This window comes from Lonchura striata, chromosome 7, assembly GCF_046129695.1.
Source record: "Lonchura striata isolate bLonStr1 chromosome 7, bLonStr1.mat, whole genome shotgun sequence".
NCBI classification, from domain to species: Eukaryota; Metazoa; Chordata; class Aves; order Passeriformes; family Estrildidae; genus Lonchura; species Lonchura striata.
The window spans coordinates 31,820,538-31,839,181 of NC_134609.1; the positions used below are offsets into that span (position 1 = coordinate 31,820,538).

Here is an 18,644-nt window from a genome sequence, read left to right on the forward strand (position 1 = left end):
GAGAGGATTTGGGTTGTTTGTCTTTTGTAGCTGCCACTGGGGTATTGATGTTTTTCCTTTTGTCAATACCTGCAGTTACATCCCAGGCACTGGGAGCCTCTCCTGGAGCACAGCGTGGGAGCAGCTGCCTAGCCCTGAACCTGGCCTAAACAGGACGGGGTTGTGGTTTTTCCTGGTGCCCAGCCTGACCCTCAGCTCCTGCCCCTGCTCCCCAGACATCCCAAAGCCTTGGGAATCCCCTGTTGGTACAAAGTGCACTGAGATCCATAAGCCCAGTGTGGTCCATCCAGGGATTTGCACCAATAAACTCCCCCTGACTGGCTTTGGGTGGTGCAGAAATGTGCAGTATCACAGAGCTGTGCCTGACCTCACCCTGCCCGTCCTCCTCCTGCTTGGCAACCCAAAAAAGCTGAATTTTCACACTGAGAGCCACCAGCCCATTTCTGACAGAGTCCGAACTGGGCAGCTCCAGCTTCCAGCAGGGACTCCCCGTGCAGGGAGGAGGGAATTGGAACCATTTCAGTGGGTGCTGTGCATTGTTTGAGCCCTGTACCCCCTCACCTTCCCTCTGGTGTGCCAACACAGGGAACCAAAAGGGGATTCTGTGCTGCACATTAGCCCAGGCAGGCAGCGATCACTTTAATAACTATAAGCATTCATTACTTGCTTCGTTACCCAGCATTAGAGCTGGGCACATCATTTACAGCGAGCTCGTTGGAGCCACCCAGCACTGCCAGGCCAGCCCGTGCCAGTGCCAGTGCCACCCACGGGGCACAGCCAGCAGGGCCAGGGGAAGATCCCTGAGGAGAGGAATGCCACGTTCCTGCCTGAGCCCAGAGAGGAACGCCACGTTCCTGCCTGAGGAACGCCACGTTCCTGCCTGAATCCAGAGAGGAACGCCACGTTCCTGCCTGAGGAACACCACGTTCCTGCCTGAGCCCAGAGAGGAACGCCACGTTCCTGCCTGAACCCAGAGAGGAACGCCACGTTCCTGCCTGAGGAACGCCATGTTCCTGCCCAGAACCCAGAGAGGAACGCCACGTTCCTGCCTGAGCCCAGAGAGGAACGCCATGTTCCTGCCTGAGCCCAGAGAGGAACGGCACGTTCCTGCCTGAAGCCAGAGAGGAACACCACGTTCCTGCCTGAACCCAGAGAGGAACGCCACGTTCCTGCCTGAGGAACGCCACGTTCCTGCCTGAACCCAGAGAGGAACGCCACGTTCCTGCCCAGAACCCAGAGAGGAATGCCACGTTCCTGCCCAGAACCCAGAGAGGAACGCCACATTCCTGCCTGAAGCCAGAGAGGAATAAACTGCCTTGAGACCGAACAACAGAGACTGCTGAGCCTTTCTTTGGAAGCAGGGTTGGAGGAGAGACTTTTCCACCACACGGAGCCACCCCTGACCCAGGGTGGGCTCCGGCACTCTCCCAGCCCAGGAGCCATCTCCAGCCGTGCCCTGAGCTGGCTCAGCCAGCAGCCCTGCCAAGGAGGGACTGACAGACACAGACAGAGCTCGGCACAAAGCTGGCACCGAGAGCTGGCCTTGACACACAGCATTGAGGTGCAGAGAGGAAAAAGGCTCCGTCACTTCCCAGCTGTTCCGTGGCAGCCTAAACCACCACATTTAAACCCTTAAATAATGCTGAGAGCCAGGGAACAGGTGGCAGATGGATTCTATGGCAGATGGTGCCTTTTTTAATATTTGTGCTCGCTGCTAATTTACAGAGTCCATAAGCACAGACTCATCTCTTACCTTCTTCACTGCCACCATTAAAAACCTGCATGTGAGGAAAATAAACACCCACTTCTTTATGCAGTAGCTGCAGAGGGGTGTTAGAGATTACCAGACACCCCATTCCTTAATTACTGCAGGTAAGTGCTGGTGGTTGCAGATTTAATGCATTTAGGGTTCCTTTGAGGCAGATTTCAGAGCTTGCGTGGCAGTGCTGGGAAATGCAGTTTCCTCCCCCAGCAGAGCCCAGGAAGATGCAGCACAGCGAGGAGCTGCATCTCCTGTTTAGTCTTTATGTTAAACCTGGCACAAAATCCACGCTCACAGCCAGGCTGCCATGAAATATTTAAGGGAACATTTGCCTGGGAGATGCACGAGCAGCACCAGCAGTAGATGCAAAATGAAGAAAGGAAATAAAAGCAATAGTAACCCGAAATGGGGCTGCAATGGCATTGCTGGAAGCTTCTCTGCTCACCTCGCTGGGGTGGGAGCAGAGGGCACAGCAATGTGGGGCCAAGGCCCCTCTCGCTGCTCAGAGCCTGAGCTGGAGCCTCTCCAGCCATAGATCACTCCATGGACAGGTTCCTCAAGCTTCAATATTTTATTCCATATAAAACAGCATTTTATGCTGCTATTAAACCCAGCACTTTTATGCTGCTTCTCTCCCACACGTTTATTTCATCATTACACGTTTTCCTCGGCTCAGCACGGTGACAAACCAATCCCCAAGGACAGCCCTGATGCAGAGCCAAGCTCAGCAGCCTGCAGCAGCCAGCACCTCCCAGCCCGTGCCCAGCCCCGCTCCCAGGGATCCAGCCGGGATCCCTCACAGCCTCCTGCTGCACATGGCTTTAAACTCCTTCAATAGCCTCTGCTCCCCCACTGCTTTGCTTCTGATTTTCCTTCCCAAAATGTAAGATAAATGGTATTAAAAACGAATTTTTTTAAGTGACCCCTGCATTGTGCGCGCTCGCGGTTCCCTGAAATTCCTGGTGATTTGCTTTGAGGGATTCCAAGGAATTTCCTCTGTGAGGATGGAAAAGCAGCAAAGCCTGGATGCTCACCTGCCCTGTGCCCTTCCCACAGCTCCCACCTCGTGTTGGCACCCTGCTATTCCCAAAGCTATTCATTAGGAATCCAACTGTATTCATTAGGAATTTACTGCAAGGCTGCAAAACTGACTACAATCACAGGTCTAAAATATAAATATTCACTCCTAAGACTGAGCAAATCCCTGTGACTGCAGACACAGGACTACACAAGGTAGAAACAGGACACTAATTTCAAACAGAATCAATTAACAGGGGATAATCAATTAACACACACAATTCAGCCTTCCAGGCACCAATAAACATGGAGAGTGAAGTTGGAAAAAATGTCATTTTGGGGTTTCTGAGGTCATTAGCTCCGAGTGCCACCTCCAGGTGACAACTTCAGGGATGGGGATCCAACCCTCCCTGGGCAGTTCCAGTTCCTGAGCCCCTTTCCATGGGGAAATTCCTGCTGGTTCCACCCTGAGCTCCCCTGGCCCAGCCTGAGGCCGTTCCCTCTCCTCCTGTCCCTGTTCCTGGAGCAGAGCCCGACCCCCCGGCTGTCCCCTCCTGGCAGGAGCTGTGAGAGCCACAAGGTCCCCCCGATCCCCCTTTTCCTGCCCCTTCCCTCCTCTGAGCCCGTCCCCAGCCCTGCAGGGAGGAATCCCTGGGATCCATCTCTCATTAAACTCTCCCACCAAGGCCACCCCAGAACTGCACCTTCTGCAGAATTCCATCTCCCTGAGCCTTGCTGTGCTGCGCTTCAATTACCAAAAAGATGGAAAATGCACCCTCATTTACATTTTTAACTTAATTGGCAGGTAACTGGTCTAAAAATAGCCCCGAGCATCCCAGGTGCAGTTCCAAACATTGTCCCAAAGGCTCCTGACCAGCCAGACCTGCCTGGCCAGGCAGGGCTGCCACCTTCAGAGAGGTTTCACTCAACACCCAAAAAGAGGGATTTCCCCAGGACACACAAAAGGAGGTTTTTCTCCAGCACACCCAGAAAAGAGGGGTTTCTCCAGGACACACAAAAAGAGGGATTTCTCCAGCACACCCAGAAAAGAGGGATTTCTCCAGCACACCCAGAAAAGAGGGATTTCTCCAGCACATCCAGAAAAGAGGGGTTTCTCCAGGACACCCAGAAAAGAGGGATTTCTCCAGGACAACCACACCTCAGCTCTGGGAAAGGACCCGGGCTGAGCTCTCCCAGAGTTTGTAACTAAAACCACCCAGAGAATTGCTTGGGACTTCACCAAGTGCTGTCCCAGGCTGTGCAGACACCTTGTGAGTGCCCGTGAGCATTTTGGCTCAGCTGGGAACCCTCACCACACCCTGAGGGTGCTTGTCCTGCACTGCAAGGCAAGTTTATTCAATTGCCATCTGTTAGAGGTGTGGCACTTATCCTCTGTTAATCAGGCAGTTTGCTTTATCTCTTCCACAGCCAATCCTCCCCTCGGGGAGATATCTGCTGATAATGAACCATTGAATGTCACAGCATGACTGATAAGAACTAGAACAGCCCATTGTGAAGGCTCCACCCAGAGGGAGGAGCCAAGCATTTCTACCTGGATATAATCTGGATTCTTGGGACACCAGCATGGCTTTTCCTGCACTGGATTTCCCAGAGGAACAGCTGCCCCTTCCACTGCAGGAAGACTATACCCTTTTCTACAGGATCACTGCTCCAATAGAGCCACACCTGCCACTCCAGGGACTGCAGCCACAAATCCCAAATAAACTGCTGCCAACAGCCTGTCCAACGGGTTGTCAGGCTGTATTCTGACTATCAGTGTTGTTTTGGTTCACTGCATTGTTTATTTTATATTTTCTTTTCAGTCACAGAATCCCAGAAACACAGAATAATGAGGTTGGAAGAGACCTCTGAGGTCATCAAGTCCAACCCATGCCCTAACGCCACAACTAGACTGTAGCACCGAGTGCCAAGTCCAGTCTTTTCTTAAACATATCCAGAAATGGTGATTCCACCATCTCCCTGGGAAGACAATTCCAGTATTTTATTATTCTTTAAGTGAAATTTTTTTTCCTAATATCCAACCTAAACCTACTCTGACATAGCTTTAGACTGTGTTTTCTTCCCTAATAAAGAAATATTATTCCTGCTCCCATGTTTTTGCCTGAGAGGCCCCTTTAATTTCAAATTTATAACCATTCAGAGGAAGGGGGTTTCCATTTCCATTTCAGGGGCGGCTCCTGCCTTCCTTAGCAGACACGTGGCTTTCCAAACCAAGACAGCGTGCTGCTGGGGCTCAGAGGTTTTCCCACAGAACCCCCTCAGCTGAGGGAGGAACCAGCTCAGCTGCCCCCAAATGTCACAGCACACACCCATGACAAACATCCTGAACACACAGCCCGGAGAACACCTCCAAACTGCCCCAGAAATGCCCAATTTACCTCTGGCAGTGCCACCTGTGCCCAGCATCTCTCAGAATCCAGGGCTTCCCTCTGGCTGCCCTGGCAGGTCTGGGACCCTGGCAGGGCTCAGGAACCCCCCTGGACAGAGCCCCCAGAGACACTGGCTGTGATCTCTGGCCATGGAAAAGAGTTTTCAACCTTACAGGATCAATTACCAGCTCTGAGTGTTTGATATCAGTAATAATTAAGTGTGGCATGGGGGCAAAAGTAAAATTTTAGGATTCTAGATGAGGGGTCCAAAGGGGACAAGATGGAGGAAATTGGGTGTGCCTTGTCCTTTTTCTCCTCCTTCATGCCCTCCATGTTTCACTGTGGTGTTGGCATTTTTCTGTTGGTTCAGGCTGGGGACACACTGTCCAACGTAGGTGACAGATATTGGCACGTTATTGTAAATGCAGCCCAGGGAGTTTCTGGTATTTAATGTTTGTCACATCCCACTGAGGGCAGAGCCCCACACGCTGCCCTGCAGGACAGAGCTGGGCAGGGCAGCAGAACATGTGAGAGATCAACAGAATAAACAACCTGGAAACCAGCACAGACCAATTATGGCTTTGCTTTGGCAGTAAGGGTGAAAGACAGAGACTTTTACGATCTGGGGATCGTTTGAACACGTCAGACTCCAACAAGCACCCACCAACACCCTCGCGCCGCGCTGCCCCGGCCGGGCATTACCTGGGCAGGGCGAGGGCAGGAGCGGCGCCTTGGCGGGGCAGCAGCCGAGGAGGGGACAGGGCTGCGGGCCGGGCCCCGGGCCCTGGGCGGCCGCGGGCTCCAGGGCCAGCAGCGCCAGGCCCGGAGAGCCGCCCACGGCCTTAAGGCTGTTCTGGCAACCACCTGTGGGACAGAGAGAGAGAGGTGTGAGGGGGAGCTGGGGCAGAGCAGCGGCGCCGGGACGTGGGCACGCGGTGGGACAATGAGGCTCGTCCCGCCCGGCCCCGCAGAGACAGCGGAGCCTGAGCAGGCGTGAGGTGGGAAAAATCGGATCATTGCGTTCACGCCGGGCTCCAGAGCTCAGGAAGCACAGAAACACAGAATCATTCACAGCGGAGATCCGCAGGGTCATCAGGTCTAAATCCTGATCAGCCCCCACCCTGTCCCCAGCCCAGAGCTCCGAGTGCCACCTCCGGGTGACACCTCCAGGGATGGGCACTGCCACCCCCCTGGGCAGCGCCTGCCCATGGAACCCGGGAATGTCCCAAAAAGCCCCTTGAGCACCCTTTAGCCCCTCACCATCCTCTCCCCAGCCTGACAGTGGCAGGGAAGACCTCCAGAGCTCAATCCTGGCTAATTATGTTAAATAAACAAGAACAGGAGTGATAAAACTCTTGAGGAGCAGAGCAAATCTGACAAACAGCATCTGTTCCTCCCTGCCGAGCTCAGCATTCCCAAATTAAGCATTCATCACCCCACCCCTGCAGGCACTGGGGACACCTGAGGCTGCACAAAGCCCCAGCTGATCCCCTCCTGCCCCAGGCCCTCCCTCACCCCGAGGGTCCCTCCCCGTGCGTATCCCAGCATGGAGAACAGGGATGGGGTTTGGGGAGGGGCACTCTGGGGTGGGGATGCAGCCCCTAAACAACGCCAGGACAACCCCAGCAGGGACCTGGGGTGAGATCACGGGATCAGGGAATGGTTTGGGCTGGAAGGATCCCAAATCCCCCCCAGTGCCCCCTGCCATGGCAGGGACACCTCCCACTGTCCCAGCTGCTCCAGCCCCAGTGCCCAGCCTGGCCTTGGGCACTGCCAGGGATCCAGGGGCAGCCACAGCTGCTCTGGGAATTCCATCCTGTGCCAGGGCTGCCCACCCTGCCAGGGAATAATTCTCAATTCCCAAAATGGCATCTAAATCTATCCACTGTCATCTTAAATCCATTCCCTATCTCCTGTCCCTCATCCCTTCTCCCCAATCCCTCTGCAGCTCTCCTGGAGCCCCTCCAGGCCCTGGCAGGGCTCTGAGCTCTCCCTGGAGCTGCTCCTCTCCAGGTGAGCCCCCCCAGCTCTCCCAGCTATGTCCCAGCCCTTTACAAACAATTGTTTCCCAACAAAATAAGCCCTGCATTAGCAAAGCAGAAGTTTAACATTTTCAGTGTCACCAAAAGAAGTCCATTATTTCCACAGTCATTATTCCTCCATGACAAGAAACACCTGCAAGATGCACTAAGAAACAGTCACTCAGGCCAAACAAACCCCACAAATATTTAAGTTTTGATCACTTAGCAATGGATAAATGAAAACAGATTTTTCTGCCAGACCAACAGTGGAAATTAAAAAACAGAAAATAAAATACCGTCAGCGTCCAACCAATCCAAGTGCTAAATACAAGCTGACTGTTCATTCACCTGGGAAGTGGAGCAATCCTTCAGTGAGGTCAAACTCTGCCCTCCAAGAGCCTGTGCTCATTGCAATTCCAGCTGCCTGCTGCTGGGAGAAGCCCACAGAACATCTCCTGCAGCTCCTGTGAAAGCTAATGCTGCCTGCAAGCACCGCTTTGCTGCGCCTTCCTGCAGGGCACACGAGCAGAAAGGTTGTTTACTTCTCATTTCGGTCTTTTCTTCTGGAGAGGAGGATGTGATTTCCCCAAAGAGGGCAGGAAACAGGAGAAGGACGTGAGCCCGGGCAGGCTCCCGAGCTGGGCTGCCTCATTAAACTTGCATCAATCCCCTCATCAAAGTTTCATGCTCGGCTCAGAGACAACTTTGGGTGGTTTCCCCTCCTTTGATGAAGTTCTCTGTCCTTCTCCCCTGGATTAGGAGAGGAATTCCACGGAGGAAGGGCCATGTCTGGGGGTGCAGGGCTGGGGGGAGCACGGGCAGGGGTCAGCGGGGTCCTGCCGTGCCTCAGCTCAGCAGATCCCCTGGTTTTTGGGGCTCAGCAGCATCCCCTGGTTTTTGGGGCTCAGCAGCATCCCCTGGGGCTCAGCAGCATCCCCATGGCTTTTGGGGCTCAGCACATCCCCTGGGGCTCAGCACATCCCCTGGTTTTTGGGGCTCAGCAGATCTCCTGGCTCTTGGGGCTCAGCACATCCCCTGGCTCTTGGGAGGTGACCCCAAGATTGTAAAAAGTCTTTTTCTCCAGCCCCACAGCCAAAGAAGGAGTCTGAAATGAGCAGGGTCAGCTTCTCAAGGTTGTTTCTTTTCTCTTATCTCCAACATGCTTTCCCAAGGAGCTGGATCTGTCCAGCAGGACAATCTGCACAGACACCCCCACCTTGGGGTGGTGTCACCATTTTATACCAAAAACTGCCTGTGCCATGTTTGCAATAACGTGCCAATATCTGTCATTTCTGTTGGGCAGTGTGTCTGTGCCTTAAACCAACAGAAAAGTGTCACCAGCACAGCAAGGCATGGAGGGCAAGGAGAAGAAGAAGGACAGGACACGCCCAAATCCCTCCATCTTGACCCCCTTAACACCTCATTTTAAAACCCAAAATTTCTAATTTTCCACCCTGTGTTAGTTCAAATATCAAATCTTACTCAAGCCCTTGTGGTCTGTAATTCCTCATACAGAGTTGGCAGTTTTTATCACGGGCTAAAATGGAAGCCACGAGTGTTTTTACTTCATGCCAGGGCCTGGAGCAGCCAGGGCAGCCCGAGGGGTGTCCTGGTTCCCACAGCTGCCCATCCCCTCAAACACAACCCAGCTCTGCCAAAGGCACTGCCAGCTGCCCAGGGCTCCCCCAGAGTTGGGGGCTTCCACCCGAGGAGTTCTCCTCACAAACAAACCAGATCTTGCTGCGAGGTTTTTTTAAAAGTCCTTGAAAGAATTTTAGAGTTCCCACTAATCACCCCACACTCACAGAGGGAATTTAGAAAGCCAAACACCACAAGAAGAAGAGTCAAACACCATCAGTGATACTGCAATGAGGGGGAAAATGCAGGATTTTTTCCAGCAATGGTGTTTTCCCCAGCTCTGTTTTTGCCAGGTCTGGTACCCCCTGGCAGTGGGGCTCAAACTTCTCTGAATCCCAGAGTCACTGGGGCTGGAAAAGCCCTCCAGGATCACCAAGCTGTGCCCCATCCCCACCCTGTCCCCAGACCAGAGTCCTGGGTGCCACCTCCAGGAGTTCCTGGGCACCCCCAGGGATGGGACCCAACCCTCCCTGGGCAGCTCCAGTGCTCCTGTTCCCAAACCATCAGCACACCTGGCACCAGTCCTGGTGCACCAGGAGTGCCAGTGCAGTGCCAGCCTCCAGCCCAGCCCCCACAGCCCCCAGCCCAGCCAATGCCTTTAACCAGAATTTTCTGTGTTTTTAAAAAGTACTCTCTGCATGTTTAAGCTCTGATGTCTTTAAGCAGAATTTTCTGTATATTTAAAAAGGATTCGCTGCATCTTTAAGCTCTGATGTCTTTAAGCAGAATTTTCTGGATTTTTAAGAAGGATTCTCTGCATCTTTAAGCTCTGAGTCTTTAGGCAGAATTTTCACTATTTTTAAGTTGGATTCTCTTCATTTTAAAGCTCCAGGACTTCAAGCAGAATTCGCTGTCCCTTCCTTTGACCTCAGCTGCAGATGGAGCCCAATGGTGCCACTGTCACCCTCAGCCCCTTCTGGGTGCAGACAGATGTTGCCAGGTGTGCCAGGCAGCTGCTGCTCAGTTTGCTGAAACTTCTGTGCTTTACAACCCCAAAAGGGGCCAGGCAGGCACAGGGCCACGGGAGAGGTGGAAGGATTCTGCAGGAGGGAGGTGACGGGTACAGGACACAAGGGGCTGAGGACATCCCAAAGCACAAATTCGGATTTGTGCAAAACTTTCACCTCCTGTGGAACAAAAGTCTCCTTCTCAACCTGACCCTGTGTTTGGAGTTCCAAAAAAACTCTGAACAGCCTGATATCCTGCAAAGGGAATAAACATATCCCAGAGCAAAGGACACAAACACAGGGATATTCCTGCAATGGGAACACACACAGGGATGTCCCTGCAATGGGGACACACACAGGGTTGTCCCTACACAGGGAACACACACAGGGAACACACACAGGGATATTCCTGCAATGGGAACACACACAGGGATGTCCCTGCACAGGGAACACACTCAGGGATGTCCCTGCACAGGGAACACACAAAGGGAACACACACAGGGATGTCCCAGAGCAAAGGGAACACACACAGGGATGTCCCTGCAAAGACAAACACACCAATAGTCCTGGAACTGGAAACAAACCAAGCCAGGGATGTCCCTGCTTCCCTGGTGTTCCTCCTTCCCTGGTGTTCCTCCTTCCCTGATGTCCCTGCTTCCCTGGTGTCCCTCCTTCCCTGATGTCCCTACTTCCCTGGTGTCCCTCCTTCCCTGATGTCCCTACTTCCCTGGTGTCCCTGCTTCCCAAGGGGGAGAGCAGCTCCCAGCACTGCCTCTGTAGCCCCCAGGGATTTCCAGGAACAGCCCCCTGGCTTTCCTGCCCACGTGCAGTAAATAGAAATCCCCGGCTGCTCACAAACAGCCCTGCAAGCCCCGGGGCTGGATTTATTCACACGGAGCTCTGGGGGTCAGGTGCGATGATGTTCTAGAAAGGTCAGGACAGCAGCCTCGCATAAAGACATTGCTCGTGGGCTTATTTCTGTAGTTGAAGTGGGAGAACAAACTTCACTCGAAGTTTCTCTTGTTTTGGGGAGATAATGGGAAAAGCTCCAAAAAAACGATAAACTTAATGAGCAAAACAAAAACTTTGTGAAGCCTGTGGTTAAAGCCAAGCATTCCCAGACCTAATAAAGCACTTGGCTGGCAGTGCTTGAATGCTCCACAAACAAGGAGAGGTTTGATGGCTTTTCAGGGACATGAATGGGGTCCTGCTGTGCTATTCTCTGTCCCCAAACAGGGAGCCCCAGCACACGCACTTAAATACAAGATAATCCAATTTGGGAAGCCAAAACCCGAGTGCTTGTAAATGGAGATGTGCTTGGAACACAGAGCTCGTGCTTAGGAAACGCAGGAGGTCAGGGGTCCTGGGTGGTGTCTTTCACGAGAAAACAGAACCCAAATGTCAAGGAGAGCAGCCCCATTTCATTCAGAGTCTGTAAACTGGGATTACCGAGCAAACTGGGCCTGTGTAGGGATGTGTGTCTGCATGCCAGTGCCAGTGCTGACAGTGCCTTGGCTCTGTAAAGGGCACTGCCAGCAGGAGAAAGCAAAGACATGCAGGAGAAGGATCCAAATGTGACTTCCTCGGGATGTCCCACCCCACATCCTGGTCTCCTCACAGGGGACACGTGGAACCAGATCAGCTGTAAGGCCCATTCCTGCCCCAGCCGTTCCCCAATTCCCTGAAAACCTTCCCAGATACGGGCACAGGAACACCCCCTGGGCCAGGGAGCACGGGTGGCGATGGCCCTGAGGGCCAGGAGTGCCAAACAGCCCAGCACACCCCCAGATGACACCCGTGAATGTCCTGTGCCACAGGGCTCCAGCTTCCACCTAATGAGTGGTGGAACCCCTCCACGGGGTCCTGCCACCCACCCAGCTCACAGGGATGTGCAGGACACCCAGCTGGCACAGACACAGCGGGCACGGGGCACCTGGGCAGCCCTGAGCTCACCCACAGAGCGCAGGAGACAGAAACATGAACCCTTCCTCCTTTCCTTTCCTTTCCTTTCCTTTCCTTTCCTTTCCTTTCCTTTCCTTTCCTTTCCTTTCCTTTCCTTTCCTTTCCTTTCCTTTCCTTTCCTTTCCTTTCCTTTCCTTTCCTTTCCTTTCCTTTCCTTTCCTTTCCTTTCCTTTCCTTTCCTTTCCTTTCCTTTCCTTTCCTTTCCTTTCCTTTCCTTTCCTGGCACTGCTGCCAGGGGCACAGGGCACCCTTCTCCCCAGGAGCACCCAACACAGAGCACAGGGCACCCTTCTCCCCAGGAACACCCAACACAGAGCACAGGGCACCCTTCTCCCCAGGAGCACCCAACACAGAGCACAGGGCACCCTTCTCCTCACAAACACCCAACACAGGGCACATCACACTGCCCATGCCCCACAGCACCTGGGGCAGCAGGACGGGCATGGGGCCACCCTGCAGGAGGGGCCACGGGTCCCTGGCGAGCTCTGGAGTCCCAGATGGGTTGGCACCAGCCACAGCAACAGCTCCAGAAGGATGGGAAGGAATTCCTGAGTGGCCCTGGCACAGGATGGAATTCCCAGAGCAGCTGGGGCTGCCCCTGGATCCCTGGCAGTGCCCAAGGCCAGGCTGGGCACTGGGGCTGGAGCAGCTGGGACAGTGGGAGGGGTCCCTGCCATGGCAGGGGGGCACTGGGGGGATTTTGGTATCCTTCCAGCCCAAACCATCCCAGGATTCTGGGATCCCGTTATTTACAGAGGTGCCTGGGGGGGATCTGAGCTGCTCCCTGCCCCTCTCCTGCCCAGGGAGCTGAGCTGGCAGGCAGCACTGGTCCTGCTGCTGCAGGGCTCCTGAGCAGACAGCCGTGGGCACTGCCCAGGGGAGGAAACCGAGGTGGCAGCAGGCTGGCAGTGTCCCTGTTCTGCCTGGCACTGCCCCTGAGCTGCTCCCAGGAGCGCTCCTGACTCACACCTGCCCCTCTGCACCTGGTAAAATACACCTGTGCTCGTGTAAAATACTGAAATATTTTAAAACATGGAAGGCTTTTAAAGGTGCAGAAACAGGAGGGGCTGTGGCTGCCCTGCCCAGACCCCCTCCCTCAGCAGCACACCCAGCCTGGGATTCCCCAGGCACACAGCTGCTTTTATGTGCAATAAATACCAATAAATCCTCTAATAGACAGAAATTAATTAATACCAGGGTTTCCCCACAGCACTGACTCCTGCAGCTGAGCCCCAGGCAGTGCTGGCAGGAGAGGAAGGCTGAGCCACAGCTCTGCTAAAACACCAAAGTCCAGACCCAGCTTGAAGGGGCCGACATGTGCCAGGGCACTCCCTGCTAATTAATCAGGCTGGTAACGAGCCCAGGAGCGAGGATCCCCCCCAGCACCTCTGCCCTGATGGCAAACACGACGTCCTGGGTGCTGCACAGATCCCAAATCCAAACTGCCTTTGGGGAGAGCCCCTGGCAAGGGAGCCCTGCTCTCAGCCCCAGGGACAGCACCTTTGCCCTGAGGAAGGCAGAACAGCTCAGTGCAAGCCAGCAGCTCTATAATTTCCACTTTAGGGGTGTAATTAGGGGCTGAAACATCAGAGACACTTTCCTCTTCAGCCTTCTGTATAGAACTGCTATTTTAATTTACTCCTGCAGCCACAAAACAGAGATTCAGCCCTGCTGGAATGCACTGTCTGCTCTTGTCCAAGGATAAATGCTCTTTTCCAGGAGTAAATCTTAGTTACCTAAAGCATCACAGAATATTTACACAGTTAATATTTATAACTTTTCGTTCCTCTGTTCAGTTATGCAGATTAATGGAATTTCTTTCACAAATGACTGCGCCATAATGAGATGATGGATCCAGTGCTCCTCTCTGCTGCTGGCTGTCTGCACAGATCCCCCCAAGACCTGGAAACTGTAGGAACTCAAAATGTCCCTCAGACATTTTTAGAGGTTCCAGGCCTTGGGCAGAAGCATTTTAGACCCTGGCAGGCAGCTGCAAACAGCTGTGATTTTGAGTTTGAGCCATGGAATGAGTTACCAAGTTTGGAGGTGGAACAAGCAGTCGCAAAGGGTTAGATGGGACAGTAAAAGTAGTTACAAAACAGAGGGAAATTGTTTTAGTATTGTACAGGGGGGTTTTAGCACCTGTGCAGGGGGTTTTTACTTTGTACATGGGGGTCAGAAGTTCTAAGATGGAGGAAAGTGGGCTGATCCTGTTCTTCCTCCTTCTTCTTCCTTGCCTCCATGTTCTTGGTGATGTTGGCACTCACAGATTGGTTTGGAGTAGAAAGGCACTTTGTAATATAGGTAGTAGGCATTGGGGAAAAACTGTAACCATGTAATACGTAATATATCATATAAAAGAGAGCAGCAGCCCTGGGCTGGGGGAGAGAAGAAGAAGACAGCAGCCAGAGAGGATGTCAGGGTGTGTGTGTGCCTCTGCCTGAGCTCTGAGCAAACCACAGCAGCCCCAGAAGAAAATCTTTGAGATAACTTGCAATAAACTGCCTTGGGACCCAACAACAGAGACTGCTGAGCCTTTCTTTGGAAGCAGGGCTGGAGGAGAGACTTTTCCAGCACATGGAACCCCAGAGCAAGCCGGGGGTTCTCACAGGAAAGGAGCAGCCAGCAGAATCCATCCCACACGGACCGTGCCACGGAACCGTCGCGTCCCCGAGGCTGAGGGAGATTTCCACGTGGGAAATAAACTCAGGGGTGGGGAGTGGCTGCTCCCCTCCTGGCAGAGGTCAGCGAGCAGCCACAGAGCAGCCCGGCACGCTCTGCTGCCATCACACAGGGCCCTTTCTCCTGCCAGGGCATTCAGAGGGCGAGCTGCACCTGCCCATCGAGGCTCTGCAGCTGGCTGGAAGGCAATCTTCACTTTCTGGGGCGTGCAGTAAGGGAAAACCACCGAGAAACAGGCAAGTACTTAATGAGTGCTGTAATTATTTCCTGACCTGGGAGGAGCTGAGGGGCCAGCAGCAGCGTGGGCAGTGGTCTGGAGGCAGCAGCTGGCCTGGCCACAGCCAGGGCCACTCGGCTGCTCAGCAGCAGAGGCTTCTCAGCCCCCTGCAGCAGCCGGGGCTCCTCGGGCTGGATCCAGGCCGGGTCCAGGGCAAAGGCGCTGTTCAGGTAGATCTGTCCAGCAGAAAGAAAGGAAAACGTTACAGTCTGAGGTCCCCGACTCAGAAACACGAGTGAGAAGGAGTCTTTAACTCGGCATTTCAACAGGCAGAGCCTCAGCTGGGGACAGACTGCCCGAGCCAGGCGGGTTTCTGCTACCTCGGGGCTGATGAGGCTGAAGTGAGCGCTTAAAAATGAACTGAACACGACTGATCAGTGCTGCAGCTGCACGGGAGGCAAGGAGTCCTGGAGGCAAGGAGTCCTGGAGGCAAGGAGTCCCTGGCTGGGCTGCCACAGCCACTCCCTGTCCTGACACAGCCACCCCGAGTGGCCCCACTGCACCAGGGACTGCAGCCACCTCCCCAGCCAGGGGGGACAGGGGAGTGAGGGACAGAGGGGACAAAGGCACAGAAACAGCTCAGGGACAGAGGGGACAAAGCACAAAACCAGCTGAGGGACAGAAGGGACAAAGGTACAAAACCAGCTGAGGGACAGTGGCACACAGCCAGGTGCTCAGCACTCAGCTGGCAAAGGGGCAGATGTGGGGAACAGGGCTGGGACGGGGACACGGGACCCCGAGGGCCACCCTGGCGCCAGGGATGTGGCAGTGCCCACGGTGGCACTGCTCTGCCAGCACTGACCTGTGGCACCCCTTTGGGACAAACAGTGGGAAAACCAGGGAGAAAGGGAAGATGGAAAAGCCCCTGATCGCATCTGGGAGGCAAACGAGCACATTCTACGCAAAGGAATAAACATTAAGGACATTTTAGTCCTATTAAAATTTGGGAGCAGTGAAGCTGTAACTGCTGCTCCATCACCTGCCCCTTCCAGCATCCCAACCTTCCTCCTCCTCAGGGTTCTCCTGACAAACAGCGACCTCCCACAGCCCTAAACCCACAGCACTCTGCAGCTCAGGTACTCCAAAAAAAAGCCCCCAGAGCCCTCAGCACGCCAGGCTCGCACTTACTTTGCAGCTGGGCAGCCTTTTATCCATCCAGCCCTTCGGCACCGCGGCTGAGTACGCGGGCGGGAGCACCGGGACGAATTCCACGCTGGAAGAAGGGGAAAATCCTACGAGCGGGGAATGAGCTCCAAATATCCACTTCGGAGGGGCCGGAAAAAACCAAAGACACACAAGAAGAGGAGGAGTTAGAAGGGTTTTACGCTGAGTAACCGATGCTTTCCATGATTTCCTAATTCCGCGAGAGAAGAGCACGGCAGATGCCGGGATTGCCCCTTCAGCCGCCAGGCTGGTGCTCGCCGGGCACGGCCCGGAGCGGCTCGGAGCGGCTCGGGGCGCAGCTGGAGCGGGGCGCGGCGGCCGCAGCCGGGGCTCCGCTGCTCGCAGCGACCTCGCAGCGCCGGCAACAGCCTGGAAATGCCTCTGGAGAGCCCAAGCGAACGGCAGAGACGTTTTTAGCTCAGCTTAAAGTCGCCCGGCCAACGGGCTCCCGCAGCAAAAGCAGCTCTGCAGGTTGGTGGAGCGTCTCCCGCTGGGGAATAATTGATGTTCCCGTTTCATCAGAGCAGCGCCGACTGTTTTCTCGCGAACCGCAAGAGACGCTCGAGCTCGAAAAGGCTGGAAATCATCACACGGAATCGAGCGGACGCCACGGCGCTCGCGGCTCGCGTTTATTTTTACTTCTGTCTACCAAAAACCATAAAGCCGAGGCCAAACTGCGCGCACGGCTCCGACCCCTCCGCTGAGAGGGGCGAGCTGAGCGCTCCGCTGCTGCCAGCCGCCTCACGGCAGCAATTAATAATTGAAATATTCATCAGGGAAAGCCCTGGCGCGACACGCTGGTTCCAATGACACGGCTCAAAACTTTCGTCTTTATAAATATTCACAGAACGCTCGGCGGCGATGCCGCCCCGGCTGCCGGGAGCATCGCTCCCGTTCCGGCCGCATCTGCGGAAAGCGCATCCCGCAGGCGGCGGGGAGCCCGAGCCGAGGGACCCCCAGCCCCTCTGGGACCCCCGGCAGCCGAGGGACCCCCCGGCAGCCCCTCTCCTCCCGGAGAAATCCCCGCCTCACGCTTCCAGAGCCTCGGGAAGCGACGCGCTCCTGCACACCGGGACCGCGACCGGCGAGCGAGCCTGGGGGATGCGGGGCTGGGGAAGGGGGCGCGGGGCTGGGAAAGGGGGCGCGGGGCTGGGAAAGAGAGGGATGCAGCGCCCCGAAGGAGTGGGATGAAAAACCCAGGAAGGGGGGATGCAAAGCTTGGGAAGGGGGTGATGAAAAACCCAGGAAGGGTGGTACGCACAGCTTGGGAAGCGGGGATGCAGAGCTTGGGAAGAAGGGGATGCAGAGCCCGGGGAAGGGAGCTGTAGAAGCCGGGAAAAGAGGGATGCAGCGCCCGGGGAAGAGGGGATGCGGAGCCCGGCAAGCGGAGGATGCGGAGCTCGGAAAAGGAGGATGCGGAGCCCGGGGAGCCCCCGGCGCCCCGCGGGGTCCGTTCTGCCGCCGCGGGCGGAGGTCTCGGTGCCGGGGCCGGCGCCGGGCGGCAGCTCCCGGAAAGTTGGGTGCCCGCACGGCGGCTCCGCCCTTACCTGGCCGTGCAGGAGCGGCTCGGCGGCCGCGGGCAGCAGCGGCAGCAGCGGGGGCTCGGCGGGGCCGCGCCAGCCCGGCCCGGGCCGCAGCAGCGCGGGGGGCGGCAGCAGCAGCGGCGGCGGCGGCGGCGGCGGCGGAGCCCCGGCGGCGGCTGCGCCCACCCGGAGCAGCCCCGCGGCCGCGGGCAGCACCCAGGCCCAGGGCGGAGCGGGGGGCTCGGCGGGCGGCGCCCACAGCAGCGGCGGCGGGCGCGGGGCGGCGGCCGGGAGCATCCTGCATGGCCCGGGCCGGCGCCGGGGCCGGGAGCGCCGCGCTCCGCTCGCCTCCGCCGCCCGGCGCAACTCCGAGCCCGCCGCACCGCGGGCAAGCTCCGCCCGGCGCGGGGACAGCGGGGCGGGGGCGCGGCGGGGCCGCCCCGCGGAGGGGAGGGACGGACGGACGGACGGACGGACGGGTGGATGGAGGGAGGGAGGGATGGAGGGATGGACGGACGGATGGATGGAGGGATGGATGGATGGATGGAGGGACGTATGGACGGATGGAGGGAGGGAGGGAGGGAGGGAGGGAGGGATGGATGGAGGGGGCGGCGGGCTCGGTGCAGCCCCCGCTGGGAGCGCGGGTTCGCTGTAGGAGCCGGCGGGATTTTCGGGTCATCCCCGGCGGCCGCAGGTGCGGGAGGCAGCCCCTGCCCGCGGGCACCCCCGACACCCCCAGGTTCCCGGAGCCCCCCTCACCACTAAAATCCCCCAGACACCCCAACACCTCCGAGCCCCGGAGGTCCTCAAGCTCCTCGCCATCCCCAGAAGCCTCAGCCCCCAAACCTTCCCCAGCCCCCCAGTCTCCCCCTGCCCCAGGCCGTGCGAGTACACGGCACCAGCGAGCTCAGGTGTCCCAGCTATCCCACGGCTGCCCCTCAGCCGAGACCCTTCCGTCGGCAAGGAAAATAACACGGATTTAAACCGCCAGAGGACAGGCTTAGGTGGGACTTCCCTGGGAGCAGGGGGACAGGGTGCCAGAGCAGCTGGGGCTGCCCCTGGATCCCTGGCAGTGCCCAAGGCCAGGCTGGACACTGGGGCTGGAGCAGCTGGGACAGTGGGAGGTGTCCCTGCCATGGCAGGGGGGCACTGGGTGGGATTTAATGTCCCTTCCACACCAGTCTGGGATCCTATTGATTTCCTGCAGACAAGCAGAGAGCAGCCTGGGGCCGCTGCTGCCGGAGAGCAGCGCCTGTGTCCA

General features: G+C 56.3%; 1 protein-coding gene across 1 annotated transcript in view; it reads right to left on the minus strand.

The window, feature by feature from the left end:
• The window catches only part of TCERG1L (transcription elongation regulator 1 like), a 48,719-nt gene extending 31,039 nt beyond the window's left edge, over positions 1-17,680 (minus strand). Inside the window, exons 1-4 of the mRNA XM_077784750.1 lie at positions 17,408-17,680; positions 15,825-15,959; positions 14,692-14,872; positions 5,872-6,033 (exon numbers count right to left, since the gene is read on the minus strand). Of these exons, the coding sequence (XP_077640876.1) occupies positions 5,872-6,033; positions 14,692-14,872; positions 15,825-15,959; positions 17,408-17,680 (751 nt within the window). The remainder of the gene's footprint in view (positions 1-5,871; positions 6,034-14,691; positions 14,873-15,824; positions 15,960-17,407) is intronic.
• Between the last annotated feature and the right edge of the window lie 964 nt (positions 17,681-18,644).